At 38.4% G+C, this 19750-nt stretch overlaps 1 protein-coding gene across 2 annotated transcripts in view; it reads left to right on the forward strand.

Moving 5' to 3' along the window:
• adam19a (ADAM metallopeptidase domain 19a) overlaps nt 1-19750 on the forward strand; it is a 685152-nt gene that overhangs the window by 494707 nt on the left and 170695 nt on the right. For both annotated transcript variants that reach the window (XM_039751867.1, XM_039751868.1), the window contains exon 5: nt 16641-16717. In XM_039751867.1, the coding sequence (XP_039607801.1) occupies nt 16641-16717 (77 nt within the window). The remainder of the gene's footprint in view (nt 1-16640; nt 16718-19750) is intronic.

Consider the following 19750-nt stretch of genomic DNA (forward strand, 5'->3'; position numbering starts at 1 on the left):
CAAAGTAGGAAAAAGGACAGCGGCTGTAAAGGCTTTAAAAAGATCGAAAGGCAGTGCGACAGCAGCCCACATCCCAAGCCAAAACCACACGCGAGCAGCGTTATACGCTCTGCAAGAAAGAAGTTAACCATGCGCTGTAAGTAAAGGACAAGTATTGTTTTTACAACGTCACGCGAGACCAGGCAGTAAGCCATCATTTAAAACAAGTCCACAGACATCTAACCTAGCAGTTGTTGGATTGCGTCTGTCAGACAAGCATCATCTGCTCCTAGCTCTTAAAACAAAGACAAGAGACAAGCAAAATGTGGAGCTCGCCAGCAGCAAGAAGACAGCAGATGATGCGACGGCATATCCTTAGCGTGTCCATTGCAGCACTTCTTGTGTGATTTTGGGCTATACAAAAAATAAATTGTGTTGTATTGTATATCCGGTAAACCAAACACGGGGGTGGGTGAGTGAAGCGAGCAGGGAGCGGAGCCCCCTAGTACTACTAAAATACTGAAAGAATCTCTTAGGGTCTTATATGCTTCTCATATTCTCAACGATTCACTTTGCAGTCATTAGTCTTATATGCCTTATACAGCAGTTTTTTTCCTTTGCAACTTCTTTTTTAAATCTTTATTAATCCACCGTGGAGTTTTTTTAAAATTTCCTGTTAATTCCAAATTTAGGTATGTGTTTGATGGTAAGCACAGTGTTGTGTGCGTATTGGACTGTACATAGCACAAGTGCTTATGTCAGTTTCAGATTTTTATTTTTAATATAATTAAGAAGACACCTAAATATATTCAACAAGAGTTGAAAATGTATATTTTAATATGTATTAATTTGACTTTGAAACACAAGAAAGCAAGAAATAATCAATGCGCTGAGTATTATTAAAATACATTAGTCTAAATGAGAACAGACCATTCAGTCCAACAAAGCTCGCCAGTCATACCCACTTTATTCTTCCCAAATAACATCAAGTTGAGTTTTGAAACTCAAAACTAAGTTACTTGGTAACTTATCCCATGTGTCTATGGTTCTCTGAGTGCTGTCTGAAGGCACTAGAAATGTGATCTAAAGCTCTACTCGTATGCAGTAAACTATTGTTATTCAGACATATGTGCACCTTGTTAAAGTAGACTGCAGAGCAAGACAAATGTATGCAATGCATTTCTAGATGTTCAGTCTCATTTTCAATGTTTTACTAAGAAAAAATAAATCTTTTGATATAAAGGAAAGGAATGTGCAAAAATCCAGAAGGCAGTCTAGGATGGTGGTCTGCAGGATGACGTTGGAGATCGGGGGTGGGGGGGGTTAAGGCAGAGCCAAGGATTAAATGGAAGTTGAAAAAGGAAGACTGCAAGGTTGAGTTCAGGGAGGAGGTAAGATAGGCACTGGAAGGCAGTGAAGTTACCAGGCAGCTGGGCAAGTACAGTAAGGGTGACAGCAAGAAGGGTGCTTGGCATGACATCTGGACAGAGGAAAGAGGAAAGGGAAACCTGGTGGGGGAATGGGGCAGTATAGGAAAATATACAGAGGAAGACGATGGCGAAGGAGAAGTGGGAAAGTCATGGAGATGCAGAAACTAAACAAGAGTACAAGGAGATAAGGCACAAGGTGAAGAGATATGAGGAGTTGTATGAGAGGTTGGACACTAAGGAGAGAGAAAAGGACCGGTGGGCTAGACAGAGGAACAGAGCTAGGAAAGATGTGCAGCAGATTTCGGTGATAAATGATAAAGATGGAAACGTATTCACAAACGAGGAGAGTGTGTTGAGAAGATGGAAAGAGTACTTTGAGAGGCTGATGAATGAAGAGAATGAGAGAGAGAAGAGGTTGGATGATGTGGAGATAGTGAATCAAGAAGTGCAACGGATTAGCAAGGAAGAATTAAGGACAGCTATGAAGAGGATGAAGAACTGTATATTTCGGACCCAGAAAAGTGTACTCTTTCCAGTGAATTCTCAAGCATATAATATGAGATTAGATACCCTACCTTTTATCATTGCAGAACAGTTTAAATACCTCGGGGTAAACATCACAAGTAAACATAAAGCTCTATATCAGCAAAATTTCGCCGTCTGCATGGAAAAAATTAAACAAGACTTGCATAGATGGTCAACCCTTCATCCTACACTAGCTGGAAGAATTAACACTGTTAAGATGAATATTCTTCCTAAGCTCCTTTTTTATTTCAAAACATTCCAATATACTGTACATTAATAAATCATTCTTTAGGCAATTTGATTCAACAATAACCTCATTTATTTGGAATTCAAAACATCCACGCATCAAAAGAGCGACCCTACAAAGACAAAAGGCAGAAGGTGGCATGGCTCTACCTAACTTTCAGTTTTATTACTGGGCAGCAAATATACAGGCGATAAGAACCTGGGCACAAATAGAAGAACATACACAGGCTTGGTCCGCAATAGAAGTAAAATCCTGCAGTACTTCTTTGTATTACTTGCTCTGTGCTCCAATAAACACACGTTATCGGCAATACACTAATAACCCAATTGTGCTCCACTCACTTAGAATCTGGAACCAATGTAGAAAGCATTTTAAGACGAAGAAGCTTCTATCTGTGGTACCTCTGCAAGAGAACCACCTCTTTCAACCTTCACAAACATATGCAGTTTTTAATATCTGGAAAAAATTTGGAATTAACTTGCTTAGAGAACTTTATATAGACACGTCTTTGCATCCTATGAACAATTACATTCCAAATTTAACATTCCAGCTACACATTTCTTTCACTATCTTCAAATCAGGAACTTTGTTAAACAGAACCTTCCAGATTTTCCTCATCTTGCACCCTCATCCATGCTGGAAAAATTATTGCTCAATTCAAGGACTTAGACTCCATCTCTACAATATATAAAATCATTTTACAATCCCTTCCTTTCAAAGATCCAAGAGGACACTGGGAAAAATGATCTCTCAATTAATATATCAGAAAAGGAGTGGAAAGTAGCAATGCAGAGAATTCACTCGAGCTCCATATGCGCAAAGCATACAATTATACAACTCAAAATTATATATCGAGCACATCTGTCTCGACTAAAACTCTCCAAAATGTTTCCAGGGCATGATCCAACCTGCAAACGTTGCAACCAAGTCCCAGCCTCACTGGGTCACATGTTCTGGGCCTGCACCAAATTAACATTATTCTGGACAAAATTTTTAATTACCTTTCAGATAGCCTTGGACTCACAATCCCTCCTAACCCATTAACAGCTGTGTTTGGGGTTCTTCCAGAGGGGCTTAAAGTGGAGAAAGACAAACAAATTGTGATTGCATTCACTACACTGTTGGCACGCAGACTTATTCTGATAAACTGGAAGAACCCAAACTCTCCTCTTTTAAGTCAGTGGGAAACTGATGTGTTATACTATTTGAAATTGGAAAAAAGCAAATACTCAGTTAGAGGATCCGTACAGACTTTTTCAAAACATGGAAGGATCTAATCAGTAATATTTTAAAATAAGTTCATAAAGCACAGAGAATTTATTAATTTAGGTATGTTTACAAGCCTTAAAATTTAACGCAGCTTGACTTGCTCTCTCTCTCAGGGGTGGGGATCGATCTGTTCTTAACTCAATTTTTCTTTTTGTAAAAACTTGATTGCTTTGTATGGATTGTAATAAAATTAATAAAAAAAAAAAAAAAGAAGAGGATGAAGAATGGAAAAGCCATTGGTCTAGATGACATACCTGTGGAATCATGGAGGTGTTATTCTTAAAAAGCTGTATCGGTACACTTCTTCTCCACTCCTCGGGCATCCTCTCACTTTCCAAGAGTGCATTAAGCTATCTGGTTATAGTGAGAAGTCAAGCAAAATGACACCTTTTATTGGCTAACTAAAAAGATTACAATATGCAAGATTTCGAGGCAACTCAGGCCCCTTCTTCAGGCAAGATGTAATCATGATTTGGCCTGAGTTGTCTTGAAAGCTTGCATATTTTGGACTCAGGTGTATGGAGCCACATCAGTCTTCACCAACATGGCTCTCTTTATACGTCTGGCAAGTTTGTTTTAGCTTCATTGTCATATCTATTAGGAAGACCAGGATCCTTCCTGCTGTATTCAAAAACACACTCTCATATTATTGTGCTTAAACAGTGGTTTTAATTCCAACTGTAAGAACTAACACATAGAATAACATTTTCTGACCCTCAGTTCAGTTTAGGAATGCTGTGGGCTCTAGCCTATCTCAGCAGTACTGGACACCATGGAAGAATGAACTTCAGACAAGGCACCAGTCCATTTCAAAGCCCACTCAGGCACACATTCACATGTAGGCCAATTTAGAATTATCATTTAACCTAAGATGTCAACAGGTCTTCAGGCAGATCTGCTGAAAGAAAACGGGTGTATTAGCAAAAAATACACATGTCCAAACAGAGTTATAGGAGGAACGATGAGTAATTAGCTCCCAAGATGATGGATCTAGGAGGCAGCAGTGCTACATTCTGTGTATTTATACTCTAATATCATGCTTTTCTTCACTTACTTCATTGCTTTATGCCGTAACTTTTCTTTTTAAATACCATCCATCCATTATCCAACCAACTAAATTCTAACTACAGGGTCACGGGGGTCTGCTGGAGCCAATTCCAGCCAACACAGGGCACCACAAGGCAGGAAGCAAACCCGGGCAGGGCGCCAGCCCACCGCAGGGCACACACACACACCACACCAAGCACACACTAGGGACAATTTAGGATCGCCAATGCACCTAACCTGCATGTCTTCAGACTGTGGGAGGAAACCCACGCAGACACGGGGAGAACATGCAAACTCCACGAAGGGAGGACCTGGGAAGCAAATCTTTTTAAATACTGTTGTGTTAATTGCTTTTCCATTCCTTAAAGTAAATTTTAGAGCCATCCATTCATTCATTATTCCACTTGTTTAGTCAGGACTGTGGGGCTGCAGCCACACCCAGCAGCAATGGGTAACAGGCAGGAAGAAACCTTGGATGAGGCGCCATTAGAAGGCACACACTCACTCATACGACACCTTGTCAGAGAGCTACACACGGCTTAATCTTGTCCAGGCTGTGTAACAGTCTTAAGTGTCTGCTAACAACGTAAAAGGCCATGGCTGTAGCCTTGAGCTGCATTTTATGGTGCTGAGATAAAACTACATCACTTTATTATATAATCATCCTCTATAATATAATTCATTTGACATTATTATAGTTTGAATGTGTGTGCACTTATTTTTCCTTACTTACATGTGACAGACTCATATTTCTCAAGAAGATAATGTAAATTATAGGATAATTGTGAGTGGCTGAATAGCAGCATTCACTTCTGGACAGCTGGATGGATGAAACAAGCATAAACTGGTACAGACTGGATCTAGCACAAGTTCTATGCTGATTTCAATGTAGAATACATTACGTATTAAAAAAAATTAACAATCAGTCATTCTGTTCACGTACAGTATGACATTATGATTTTCTTATATAACTGTATTTTTGTTCAATATAGACTGTTGCTTCATTGTTTTGCTCCGGGCAGCTAATCTGGATCAGCATGGCCAGGCAGTGGTCAGTACAGTTACTTCACAGCCTCAAGAACGCAAATTCAATTCCTGACTCAACCTCTGCAAGTGTGAAGTTTGTGTCTGTGAAGGTTTCCTCTCATATCCCATAGGCGCACATGTTTGGTTAACTGTTGTTTCTGAATTGAAGTGTGCTTGAAACTGCTCCCCAGCGAATGGGTGCTCTACTTTGTGCCCTGCATTAGAATAGCAAGTTCACAAAAAGGATAGAGAGAAGAATCCGCATCTGACCACAATTATTTTAATATAAACTCTCCCTCATGCCAGAGGAATGGACAGATCAAATGGCTTGTGTGAAAATCTGGCATTCCTGCAGTGTGAGACATTTCAGATTTGTGTGCAAAAGGCCTGGCCAGTAAATCTTTCACTGTTTTCAAGGCTGCAGGATCTGAAACGTAATTTGGTAAAGTCTTGGGGAAATAGCAGCTTTTCAGAAGCCTGACACCTTGGCCACAAGGACTTGTCTGTCTGATGAGCCCAACATAATTCCAAGACATGCTGTAGTTTAAACAAAAACAGCTGGAAAGCAGGTCTGAGGGATTAAGTGGCGCACAAGAAAGCCAAAAATGGCAGGAACAAGATGGTCTTGGGGCTATTTATAGATAACATGAGTAAACTGACCTCATCGTTCATTCTCATGGGCATTTCTCTTAAACTCTTTATTGTTTCAGTTTTCTACAGATTTTTCTCGACAGCCCATCACATTTTTTGCCAAGCCTCAGTATTTGATCAGAAAGGAAAAATGACAAGCCTTAGTTAAAAGAGAAAAGAAAAGAATGAAAAAAGTCTTTGAGTCAGTTTAACCTCTGCAGCCATTACGCTTGTACAAAGTTATGTAGTGGCAACAGCGCTGGTCTTTGAACTCTAAGCTGCTGGATCAATCCTTAGGTCTGGTTCATTGTGTGACCCTGAGCAAATCACATAACTTGACTGTGCTCCAGTTGTTAAAAAGCGGCTTAAACACGTCTACCACAGCTCTGTACTTGCAGAATGCCCAGAGATAGCAGGTGGTATGCAGCTACATAAAAGCAGTATTTGATGTGTGACTCGGATATTTAAAATTTTGCTGAAGCAATACAGACATCTTTCTCCCCATAGTGTTACATTTATGTGCATATACAGTATAAGCAACCAAACGCTTGGCTCTATGAGTAGAGCTGTTAAACTATTGCACTGCCAAAGCCTCACAACCACAGAAGTGCCACAAAGTGCTCAGCCGTAGAAATTATTATTAATTGTTGACTCACCCAGCAGCACATCAAAGTTGTCAATGTTAGTTCACAAAAATAGTGCTTTGGCACAATGATATTCAATATGAGAGAAATTGTGTAAAAGAGAAAATCTCTCATCATAATTACATAAATAGTTATTTACTAAGCTAACACTATAGAATTATAATAAAAGAGCTGCCTACAAATCAGAATTACTTTGATCCTAAATATGAGGTGGGTATTAACATTAATTTCCCAAAATTATACAAACTGAACTGGGGTAACCGAGAATTTGGGTCTTCGGCTTTAGTACAGCATGGTGTGCAAAGTGTTGGCAAGAACTGAAGTAGGCAACCCCAGTCCTGGACTGCCACAGTGGTTTAGGCATCAATTCTGGTCATTTACAGAACAAACCATTCGTCATTCCATTCAGCCTATGCCTAGGACATAAGGTCTTAAACATTTTATTCTAAGGACCCAAATCAAAATTGGTACCGCACTGGAACCCAAGAAGAGATTTACTGATCCAGTGACAGCAGAGCTATACACTGGCAAATAACAATGGATATTTAATTAAAAACATCTTTTGCTTCCATTTTAGCATATTTCTCATATGAAGATCTCTCTATTATATAAAAAAATCCTGGGACAAGACGAGACATTTTCAGAGAGATAATTTCAAGTCCCGCGAGATGAGTCTTTGTGCCAAGAGTTTTAACCACGCCTGGCGCCAAAAATAGAAGACAAAGAGTAGAAGACAAAGTAGAAGGTCGTAAAGAGGTTTGAAAATGTTGCTGCGGTACACATGCAGAGCAGGTTAGAGATAATGAAAGTACTAAAATTCGAAAGTCTCAAAAAACTGATAGTAAAGATCGCATTAGCGCAAACAAAGAGTAAATTATTACTTGGTGAAATAACGGAACAGTGAAAAGAGATCGAATATATGGACATAGTTGATATGACAGAAGTATGTAGATATTGTTCGGCTTTAAGTCGGAGACTTGTAGATCATCTAACTTGCGTTGCCATCAGGGAAAAGTAGTATTTCTTCCCAATGAAGAGGCGTATCTGCGAGAAATAAAAGATTTGTTATTTGGTGAAAGTGAAATCCACAAACACTACAAGCAAAATATCCGAATCTACAATAATCTTTTGGCGTTCGCATCAATCAATGCTCAAAACGTAAATTTACGATTTAGTTATTTTTAAAAGCCTTAAATTTTACACCGTTTGGTTTGCTCTCTCTCTCAAGGGTGGGGATCGATCTGTTCTTAGCATAATTCTTTTTTTTTTTGTAAAAACTTGATTGCTATGTATTGATTGTAATAAAATTAATAAATAAATAAATTAAAAAAAAAAAAAACGTAAATTTACACGATTCAGGACCATACACTATGAGAATCTGTGGTCCCGCAACAGTTAAAGCTAGTACAAATTTAATTAAAAAAAACACAATTCAGTCAGGTTTATATTTATGATAATGGAGAAGTGATGCAACATAGAATCAAAAGAGTTAAACGATTGGACAGATTAGAAATTCTACAGCCAATAATAGATACAAATCCATACAACCAAAAGTATTGCACTTTACACAAAATTTATCTGAAAGACATAGACAAAGAAATTTTCTTGGATTTCAATATGAATTTGAAAGATCAAACTTGCATAAATAATCAACCAACATGTGACAAATTATCAGTGATAATAGACTGAGATATCAAAGACAGAGTTGATATTTGTGTTTATCCAAAAGCACAGCACAATTCATCGCAAGCGACAGATCCAGGAAATGACTAGCGTGTATGATGCAAACGGGGGTGGGCGAGTGAAGCAAGCAGAGGGCAAAGCCTCCTAGTTACTAAAAGAGAAAAGTGGAAAACAAATATATTGGCAATAAGCTGATAATTATCATTCAAAGCAGGAATTTAACTCCTTAGTTATATGTATCAGAGTAAACATTTACTATAAGGTTTAATAAAGATGAGAGAAACAATTTTTTTGGTTTTATTATCATTTCAACATTTCAAATGTGGTTTCTCTTCAAGTGACACGCTTGTCTGTGTCGTTACCTGTGCCACCCCCTCTCGATCATCGACAGCCTTATTGAAAGGCTACACCTTAGACTAAATACCACTGCACTAAATAGCACATCTACCAATGACTGTATGCCACTCGACTCAGAATTTGCATCTGGATAAACAAAGTAACATAGCAATCCATCCCAAACACCTCCATGACGCAGTTTGGGTTACAACCCAATGTTCAAGAAACACTGCTGTAAGAAAACGGACAAAGAAAGATTAGAACTCCTCAAACCTTTACCCTTCTGTTTTTACCAATGAGTATAGCTCATTAGTTGTTGTCTCTTTTAATTTGCCTAACTAATTAACTACTATCTGGTTTAAAAAAAACAAACAAACAAACTTATAAGTCTTGACAAATAACTGAATGAAAGTTTAGAAAAAATTGATTTTATAATTGCTTGACAATGAATGCATTACAGCAAATACCCACAATGCTACTTCTGTTCTAATCAGATGTGACATCCCCTGCCCTTTGTATCTAGTATCAGATGCAATGTGAGGCACTAATTAAAAAAGAGAAACAAAAACAAATTGAGACAGGCTGAAGGCTGAGAGATTTAGTATGTTTTAAGATCAGAGTTACTAATCTCGAGGAAATCATTTTTGTTTTTGATTTACTAAAAATGTTATATCACTATACAGGTGATGCCATTTAGTGCTCTGTGTTTTTTTAATGGTTACCATTATGTGACTGTTTCTACACAGGTGCAGCCATGTTGTTCATTGTTGCTAGGCCCAAAGATGGTCAGTTGATGTAACATGATGTTTTGAGTCTTTACTCTCCATCTATATATGATTTGCTTCTAGAACCTTAGTATTGGATTCAAAACAAAACTCCTTCTAAGTCTTTTGTTGAGTTAGTCAAGAGACTAAAAATCAATTTAGCGTTTGGATCTAGCTGATTTTCAGCCTTGGGTATAACCAATTTTATTGTTTACTTCTCTGGCCTTTCAACCCTGGCCTGTTTTGAGCCCTCGCCATCTCCTCTCCCACCTGTTCTTCATTTCCTGGTCCCACCTTTCTGTCACTGCTTGTGGCATTGTTTGTTATGCTAGTTATATATTTACAGCGGCCTCGCACAACACAGACACAACTGTGCTCTTCTTGCTTGTTTAATTCCAGTCATCCAGTGGACTAGTAGCAATTGCAAAGATGTTGTTAAAGCAGACCAGGAAATGTGAGCAGATTTCAAGAAACTAGAGCAAATATATAAAACTGTAAATAAAGTCAAATCAAGACTTGCCAGGAGTTGTTACCGAAATTACGCAAATATCACCAGGACCAAAATGCCAAGACCACGAACCGAATCAACAAGTGAGAAGCTACGAGTTGTTAACCAGAATACAGAACACCGTGAGCTCAAGGCTAACACTTTTGAAGGTCAAGAGAGCTGAAATGCTCACCGTGTTTTATAGCAGTGCCTCTTGGGAGGAGTTCTTTAGCATCAGTATAGTGTGTCCTATCAACTCAACAACACAATTCTAGGCCTCTAAAATAGTCTAATGCACTTAAAATTAAAAGAACAAAAATATTCAAATCTTCCAGAAAGTTTAAATCCAAAATTGAATCCAAAATATACATATGAAAATGTTGTCTTATAAATAGTGTGGTCTGATGATAGTGGAGAAATATGACCCTAAAACACTCAAAAAAAAGTATATTGACATACAAACCACAATGCACAGATGCTCTGGGACGCAGTCTTTGGGGGTTTCAGGCCTTTCAACATCAGGCCCCCACTCCTAGGTGACTTAGCCAGGCTCCAACTATCATCCCAACTGTGATTGTCAATGGATCTGCCTTCTTAATCCAATGCAGCTTCGATAAAGATCTAATAATCTTCCCTTTTCTGCTTTTTTGTGCTCTGTACTTTTTAAATTAGCATTTAGATAATACCTAATAATTTGTAAAACTGGCTCAAACTTCACAACAGCTGTCATGTATTACAGTCTGCATCTGGGGTCTCTTGTGTGTTTGGGGCCTTTTTTGATTATATAGTTTGTTTTGCTATTTGTTCTAGTTTTTTTATGGTTTATTGGGCTTGTTGCTAAAACCTGGCCTGTAACTTGTTGTGTTCTGTTACAACCTTTCTGCTACTTAAGATGTGATGCCCGGGTTTCTCTCAGTCGAACCTGGGACATAGATAGTCATGAAACCGAGATGGACTGGGGCAGTGAGGACACGCACTTACACGGCAAGGGACAGTGCAAAGTCACTTGAGCTTTTTATTTTAAACAATCCAAGCATATCAAAGTGCCAAAGCAGAGTGTACTGCAGGATCTTGCAATAAATAATCCATAAAAAGTGTTCTGTGGAGGGTAAAATGTTATAAATAAATAATCCACAAATAGAATAAAATTGAAGGTTAGACCCACAGTCAGGATCTATCCATGAAAACCATCATGAGCCTTGGCGCATCCATCTAAAACTGACATCTCCTCTGCTCACCCTCTGCTCCTTGGGCACTCAGCACTAGCGACCCTGCCCTGTGGGCACCATCTGCTTGCTACACGCAGGGCCACGTCCTGACTGCTTGCCTCCACTCTGCAGCACCAGTTCGATCCCTGCCTCTATAGTCTTTTTCATTCTTTGCATTTAATCTCCAGACTCTTTCCTTTTGTCTTGTTTCTTGCTTTCCACAGCTCTCAATAAGGAAGTTGGCATACTTGAATTAAAGCGCTCCCTGGGACTCATCAACAGACATCTGTATTGCTCCTTCACAAAGCTCAGTAAAGCCGATGCTGTCGGTCCTGCCAGTCTCGGACCAGTTTGCCCCCAAAATGATCTTCCTCATTCTTTCATTTTTTTCTCTCTTCTCTATCTTTCTCTCTATCCTACTCAGGCTCCTCTTATACTGTAGTGGGTGTAGGTGCATACCAGAGAACTAATGGGGAAAAACCAAATGGGCTGAGTGCTCTGGACGTGAATGTGTGATCAGCCAGTTTCCCCGTCAACACCCTGGGGCTGCCTGGCCATGCTACTACACGCACCTACACCAAGTCTGAGTGCAACTCACACTGCCATGGACCACTGAATATACTTCACCACATCACATCTTAATTGTTAAACCCCAAGCTCTCTGATTTCAAGAAATACTGTCCATACAGACTCACCATATTCTATGTATAGTGGTGCACAGAAGTCTCAGACAGGATACAAATATTGAAAGTTGAACCTTCTATGAAAAGTCATGGCAGCAAATGACATCTCTCTAATACATTTCAAAAGAAGTAAAAGTCAAATCCTATTAATTCATAGACAGCAGAGAAACAGTGGTAGAATTTAATTAATGACGAGACATTCAACTAACAAATTGTTTAGCGTAAGGACCGCTGTCCTCTAGTGTAGAGACGGGAGGTGCAGATGCTTCTTTTGTCGCTTGGACGGCATTCGGTTCGACTGACATTCTTTTCCTTGACTGTCATGATCTTACAGCCACTGCAAGATAACCTTTTTTTTGTTTGAATTAAAATTCACCATTTGATTAAAGCAATCAGATGTGTCTTTTTCTGGAAACACAGTTTTAATCTACATCCATTTTACAGTAGGGTTTACTCTATTTTCCACAGGTATGTTTTTCTCTGCTTACGCTGTAACAGTACAATGCTGCCCAAGACTCTGTCTATTTTGCCTATTTTTTCCCCCTTGTAAATTTTAGCTGAATGTAAAAGCAAGAACAGAAAAACAAGTACAATTTTGAAAACTACTGGTCATTACTGTGTTGATTTTATGAAGTAATCAATTTTAAAACCATTACAGAATGTTTTTCGAAGATATCCAAGGATTCACCGGATTATCCATACCAACTTACAGTACTCTAGAGGCACATTCATAAACTGATCAAAGACGGCAGCAAAGAAAACGCCGCTGGCGCCACTTTCATGCCAAAGGGCACTGATGCATATTACAGCATTGAAGTCTCAGACAGCATAATCAGTACGCAATTCAAAACAGAGGCCAGCCTAGCAATACATACATACATAAATAAATGAGTAAGTAAACAGAGGATAGGCATGCAATATTGGCCACTCAGAATGTCAGTAACCCATGTGATGGCTTTTCTTTCTCTTTTAGTATTGAAATCTCAAAGTCCTGATTGTATTGATGTTTTGATTATCTTATGGCTGTAGGAGTTGTAAAGATGTCTTCATATACAGCCCTGTGAAACAGCTTTTAGTTTTTCTGATGCTTTTTATATGTTTCTGGTGGCATAGTGGTTGTCACACTTGCCTCACAATGTCCGAGACCCCATTTCAACTGAGAGTGAATGGAGACTTTGTAGGTTCTTTCCATGATTACTAAACTGTCACAAGATTCCACTAATTAAATATATTGTACTCAGCAGGTGTTTTGTTCTACCATTATTCATGTTTACTTCCACATCTTCATGCCATTTGTGTTAGGCTGACTGGCAACTCTAAATTGGCTCAGAATGAGCATGGAAGTGTGCCCAGGAATAGACTGGCACCTCATTTAAGGCTGGTTCCTGACGTGTGTTATTAGCCCCTGCGCTCCTGTATTGGAAAACTTTCTAGTTCAGAACATGATTAGGTTCACATTTTTAATATTTAATACTATTTTATATCCATTGAAATACTGACAACAGATAGAGGAGACCTGAGTCAAAAAATGACACCAGACTTCACTTCTTGATTAATTTATTTCATAAAGTTATGACCTTGTGTGAAGAAATTCATTTCAGATTCAGTAAATGTTTGCTCCAAGTTTAGCTAGAATAACTAGTCTGTCCTTGTATTTGGAACTCCATCTCTCATATTTCTATTACTGGGGTTTGTCTCTTTTAAGAATGAGTGGCTGATTTTGGGTCGTAGGTTCAAGGCGGGATTTTGAAATATACATTGAGGATGCGATCAATCTATGTGATAAAGGTTCCATTGAAGCAAGATTTGTTAAGGGCCACCTAAAGTAATAAAGCTGGTAGCCAATCTAACGTGATGCAGCAAGGGAGGTCTTGGGGGCTATCTTGGTTACATCTGCTCATCGGACAAAACAGAAAGTGCTTGGCCTCTTAGATCTGTGTTTGGAATAAACATTTGCTACTGTCGAGCAAGCTTGTGGTATGAAAACAAATGGCTGTCTTACGTTACATTCACAAAGATTTGGTAATTATATTTTAGTGCAAATGTTTGGGTATTCAAGAGGTTTTTTGAAACCGTTCAAAATATTTGTCATATAAACTTAATGGCAAACAGCTGTATGTGCTGTAAAGATGCTCTTCATATAAAGTCCCATGAAAAAGATTTGTGCCATCTTTCTCATTTGTTTTATATGCTTCAGGTGGCACAGGGGTTGGCACACCTGCCCCAACGTCAGAGAGCCCATTTCCAATCACAGTGAGTGTGGGAGATACAGTATGGGGTTTTACTATGCAGCACTCTTTACTATACATGGTTTTGAGACGGATTCTTCTACAATGGCCCTTAAAGGTTATGGAGCATACACATTTCCTTGTCATTTTTGGTTTTATTTGATTGTGTGCAAGAATGTAAACATTTAAATAGGATTGATGATGTTTACTGAGCTGAATGGCCTGTGCTTGTCAAAATTGTTCTCAGATGTGTTCTTTCTTAGTAAAAAGATTTAAACAATACTTAGTTAATAGTTTAAATCAAATTCTGATTTCCCAGAATATCCCTAAGGATGTTATTTGAATCTATATTGCAGCTGGTGACACACACTACAATTGCGGAAAATCTTTTCAGTTGCAAACAATAAGATATATTCACAAAGATATGAATATGAAAGTATGATAAAACTTAACTTGAGAACAATACAAATGGTGCGACAAAGTGTCCACTAGGCCCTGCTTTGTTGTGAATGATGAAGAAGCTCTTGGGGGATACCTCTGCTGATTGAAATCGCGTACGTCTTGCTCTTTGCTACAAAACATTAAAACTGCCTCTTTAAGTCAATACTACATGTCTTCAATAATAGCTCTACTCTTTCATCCAGTTTGTGGGCAGCTAGAGCCAACAGCCGCAGAAATGGGCATACCAGTCCACTGCATGCTCATACCCATCTCTCTCATCTGGTGAAAAGAAAAAAAGAGAGAGATTTACTGTACCTTAGGTGATTTAAATAGTTTCCTCATGAATTCCCAAAGTACCTTTTACATTTTAGTAAAGATAAATGTATTTTGCAGAATACAGTCTTCTGGCAAGCTTGGAGAATTGGGTCAGAGAGAATTTTTGTTCTTCGCAAAAGCAAAATGTGTGATTAAATTTGAGTTTCAGAAGTGCATGCATTATATAAGAAGGATGAGCCTACATGACTGTTATATATTCTATTGTGAACAAAGCCATGCCATCCCTATTATCACATGAGTTGTTTCTTCTGTTTAGATGATACAATGCCTATAATATTGAAATTCATCGTTTTTTGCAATGTAATGCTCTGCTGGTGCACTCCGCTGACTTAACAACACTTACGCCACTTCTCCAATCTTTGTGTGGGTTGATCAACATGTGTTGGTTTTGTATTGTGAAACATACTAAGCCTACATCCTTTATGCAAAATTGGACTAAATAGTAGAAATGTACACTTTTTATTTTTGTACAGCGAATTTGTCAGAATGTTCAGGGTCAAGTTTATGGTCTATCACAGCAGAAAAGCATAATTCCAGCTTTTTCTTATTCTTTGTTAAAACAGTAACAGGTAACATTTACAGAACATCACAGCTTAAACTCTATGAGCACATGTACCTCTAAATTAGTAATGAAAGTTACGCCCTGATACATGGAAAATGATGATTAAATCAGTGTTAAGGTTACAGTTTTGGGGCAGACATTCATTTCTTCAAAGTGCTAAGCAAATTCATGATTAATGTACTTTCAAAGGCCCAAACTGAAATACGTGAGTAGCAAAGCATAAAAGCATTAGATATCGGTTTAGCATGCTGGAGATGAATTAGACTGGTTTCAATTAGGATAGATAAAATGATAGTTTATTTTGTAAAAACAGCACGGTACTTGGATGATGCATGTGCTCATCTGTTATGAAATACTTTGAATTTCTAAGGCTGTTTTAAATTAAAGCAAACTTTACAATTCCTAAAAAAAATCAGTGTGTCAGCCATGTGAAACGATGCTGGCCGTTTAAGTGTAAAGTTGCCAGTGTTATCTCACTACTTATGAGTCCTATCAGTCAGACCAGATCACCATCTCTGGCTTTGGACAAGCAGGTAAGCCATGATTTCTGGCTGCTGTGGTATCGGTAAAGTGAAGTATATGCTTAAAATAAGAGTGTTAAAATGTTAAGTAAGTGTTGAAATTGTAACTACATAACATATCAGGCAGTTTAGTGTTTCCTCCTGACATAGTCTTTAAATTCATTTTAAAATATCCAAACAGTGTATACATTTATCTGTTAATTGACTGATTGACTGTATTGTCTGTCTAGTGAGTCTGTATCCTTGTTTTTTATGTTTCTGCTGCTGTATTCATCTGAATGTGCCCATTGGATTAATGAGGTTTATCAAATCTAATGTAATTTGTAGTATTCTGTTATTTAAAGAAACCAGTGTTATTAAGGAAGCAGTAAAATATTAACCAGTGTTCTTCACATAAAGCAAAATCTATATTTGGCTAACATGGATGGATTTTTACTTCATATACAGAGACTAATATACTTTTAATCTACTACTTGACTTTCTTTAACTAAAACAGTAGTTAAAATATTTTATAGACCTATGAATTACACCAAATGAAACATTTAACCAAAAGACAAGTAGCAATTTTTTAATTGTATATTTCTGATTTTGCAGAACCATTGCTTCTACCATGGGGAAGTGAGAGGCCATGCTGGATCGTGGGTTGTTCTGAGCACTTGCACTGGGGTCAGGTGAGTAACAAAGTTTATTAAAAGCCATCAGCTTATATAAAATACACAGTTACATTTATGTGGTTTTTGTTCAGGGTAAGCTGTTGTCAATCAGCTTCTTTTATATAAATCACAATATTTAAAAGGATAGGGTGGCATGGTGGCGCAGTAAGGAGACCTGGGTTTGCTTCCTTGGTCCTTCCTGCGTGGAGTCTGCATGTTTTCCCTGTGTCTGTGTGGGTTTCCTCCCGGTTTACTCCCACAGTCCAAAGACATGCAGGTTAGGTGCATTAGCGATCCTAAATTGTCCCTAGTGTGTGCTTGGTGTGTGTGTGTGCCCTGCGGTGGGCTGGCGCCCTGCCTTGCACCCTCTGTTGGCTTGGTTTGGCTCCAGCAGACCCCCATGTCCCTGTGTTAGGATATAGTGGGTTGGATAATGACTGACTGACTAAAAGGATATGTCGACTAAGAAGACAATAGTGAACCCTTCCAAAACAGACTCATTCAAACTTCCCACTGTCTTATTTGTATTCCTAATGATTTTGCTATTTTCAATAAATGCTATTAATTCCCAGTCATTAGCAAAATCATATGCCAGTTTAGCCTACTGTAAATTAATTATAGTGCATTCATTTCATAAATAGAAGATGCCTTACACCGATATTCATGAAAGTTATGGGAGTGTGGTAACAGCATTCCCTACATGTAGTATATGAGTAGACTATCCCCAGGCACACCAGAAAATCACCTCAGACCTTATTAACTTGTTCTGCACACTGAGTTTATATTTCTCTCATCAGGCAAGCACTTCCAGGTCCCTTGATGTACAATAAATAGGTATAAGAACTATTTTTTTTACCAGTGATGATTAAAGCCCTTAATACTAGCAAATTCAGTGAGCGTAAGGAGAAAGTCAAGGCCTTGTAAGTTAAAAATTAACTTAGATGATTTGTATGTTGATGGGTTTTAATGCAGTGCCTATATTTACATTATCTATATCAGTCTAGACAGATATCCTGCCACTGACACTGTATGACCCTGAGCAAGTCACTCGACCTGCCTGCGCTCCAATTGGAAAAAGAAAAGAAATGTAACCAACTGTTTGTCAGATGTTGTAAGTCGCTTTGGATAAAGGTGTTGGCTAAATAATTAAATATAAATGTGTATCTATAGCTATATATACTATATTTACTAATATATACAGTATATATTATAAATACATATATATTTGGAAAGATAGTATCTCTCTCTCTCTCTGTCTCTCGCTCTCTGTCTATATATATATATATATATATATATATATATATATATATATATATATATATATACTGTATATATATATATATAGTGGCGGACAGCTGGGGCTCATGCCCAGCCAGAACACCCAGAGAGTAGAAGGACCGGGAGATGGAAGCAGTATCTCCCCTGGAACATGAGAGAACAGCCGCCCTGGTGGGTGTTGTGGCTACGGGAACACAGCATGGAAGCTCAACCCTGTGTGGGCCCATGGCCACCGCCAGGGGGCACCTGGACATTTGCTAAGCCCTGGAATGTAGCACTTCCACCACACCAGGAAGTTCTGCTGATACAAGAACTAGGTACTTCCTGAGTGCTTCCGGGTGCCCATGCAGCACTTCCGCCCCACCAGGTGCCATCAGGGAGCACCTGGAGCACATCCGGGTGGATTATAAGAGGGGCCACGTCGGGAGGCAGAGGACAGAGCTTCTAAGAGAGAGGAGTACAGGCGGCAGAACTAAAACAGAAGAGAAGAGAAGAGAGAGAAGGAAGGAAAAAGACTGAATATTGTGGGGTTTGTGCACTGTGTGTTGTGCTAAGGACTAAGAAAATTAAATGTGTGTGTTTTTCGTACTTGTGTGTGTCCTGTGTCGAGGCTGAATGTCCACAATATATATATATGTATATTTATGTACACACACAGTATAAAGTGATAAAACATTCATCTATCCAGTATCTGTGGCCTTCCTCAAGGGTAATGTCATCTGACACCCATAAGAGGGTTGGAATGTCCAATGAACAAAGCCAAGTGGCCAGTGTAAGTAAACCATATGCTGTATGTCTGTCAGTCTAGACATCACATCGTCCAGTGTCCGCAACAAGGCTGGAATGTCTGATGAAGAAAGTCAACAAGAAGCACAAACAAAGATGGAGGTAATGGCAAGCATACCAGGTAAAATCAGAGATGGGTAAATGCACACATGATTTAAACAGACAGACTTACCAATTCAGCCTGTTTTAATAAACGGGTGTTTCACTATGCTAGTATATCATGTTAGTGGAGTGCTGACTGAAGTTCAAAAATAAATTTCTGCTCTTATGGATAACAAAACTGCTTTATCTTGCCACTCTCTACCTATCCTTTCTTGCTTTTAACTCATAAAGACAGCTGATGATTGTTTTATAAATATACCATAAGGGATGACTTTCATTTTTACATTGTTACTAACCCAGACTGCATTCTGAGTTATGCATTTCATGCTGTTGTCCATACCCCTAATTGCCTTTTCCTGACAACTGCAATTATTCTGCCATCATGTAAGACTTTTTTCAGTGTAAGTGCATTTGCTTTTCAGTGGGATGCTGGAATTTTCTTGTTTCTCAAGTCTTGATTCGAGTTTTGTGCTGTGCATTCTCTTTTCAAGTTTATGAACTGTTCGTGTTGCTACTTTCGTCATGATGATCTGTACTATGTTATTTATTTTTATTAATGTATTTTTTTATAGTTAGTGTTTTGGGGGGTTTAGAGGTCAAGGGATGTAATAGTCTGCTCTGTTTTTTCATTTATAACAATATTGAAAATGTTAATTTTGAAATGCGTTTTTTCAAGATGCCCTTTTGTTTTCGGTATCGGCATTGCAATTGTTTACAGTTTGTAATGCAGGGCTGCCATGATGTAATAACCATGATGGTATAAAGTTCAACATCATACACTCCTTTACTGTTCGAATATGTGAGTAATTCAAAACTTGAAAGTCTAGCATCTATCAAATCTCTCTGGCTACGAATTGTTGTCTGTTCTTTGACTCAGGATATGTG

Source organism: Polypterus senegalus, chromosome 4 (genome assembly GCF_016835505.1).
Source record: "Polypterus senegalus isolate Bchr_013 chromosome 4, ASM1683550v1, whole genome shotgun sequence".
Lineage (NCBI taxonomy): Eukaryota > Metazoa > Chordata > Cladistia > Polypteriformes > Polypteridae > Polypterus > Polypterus senegalus.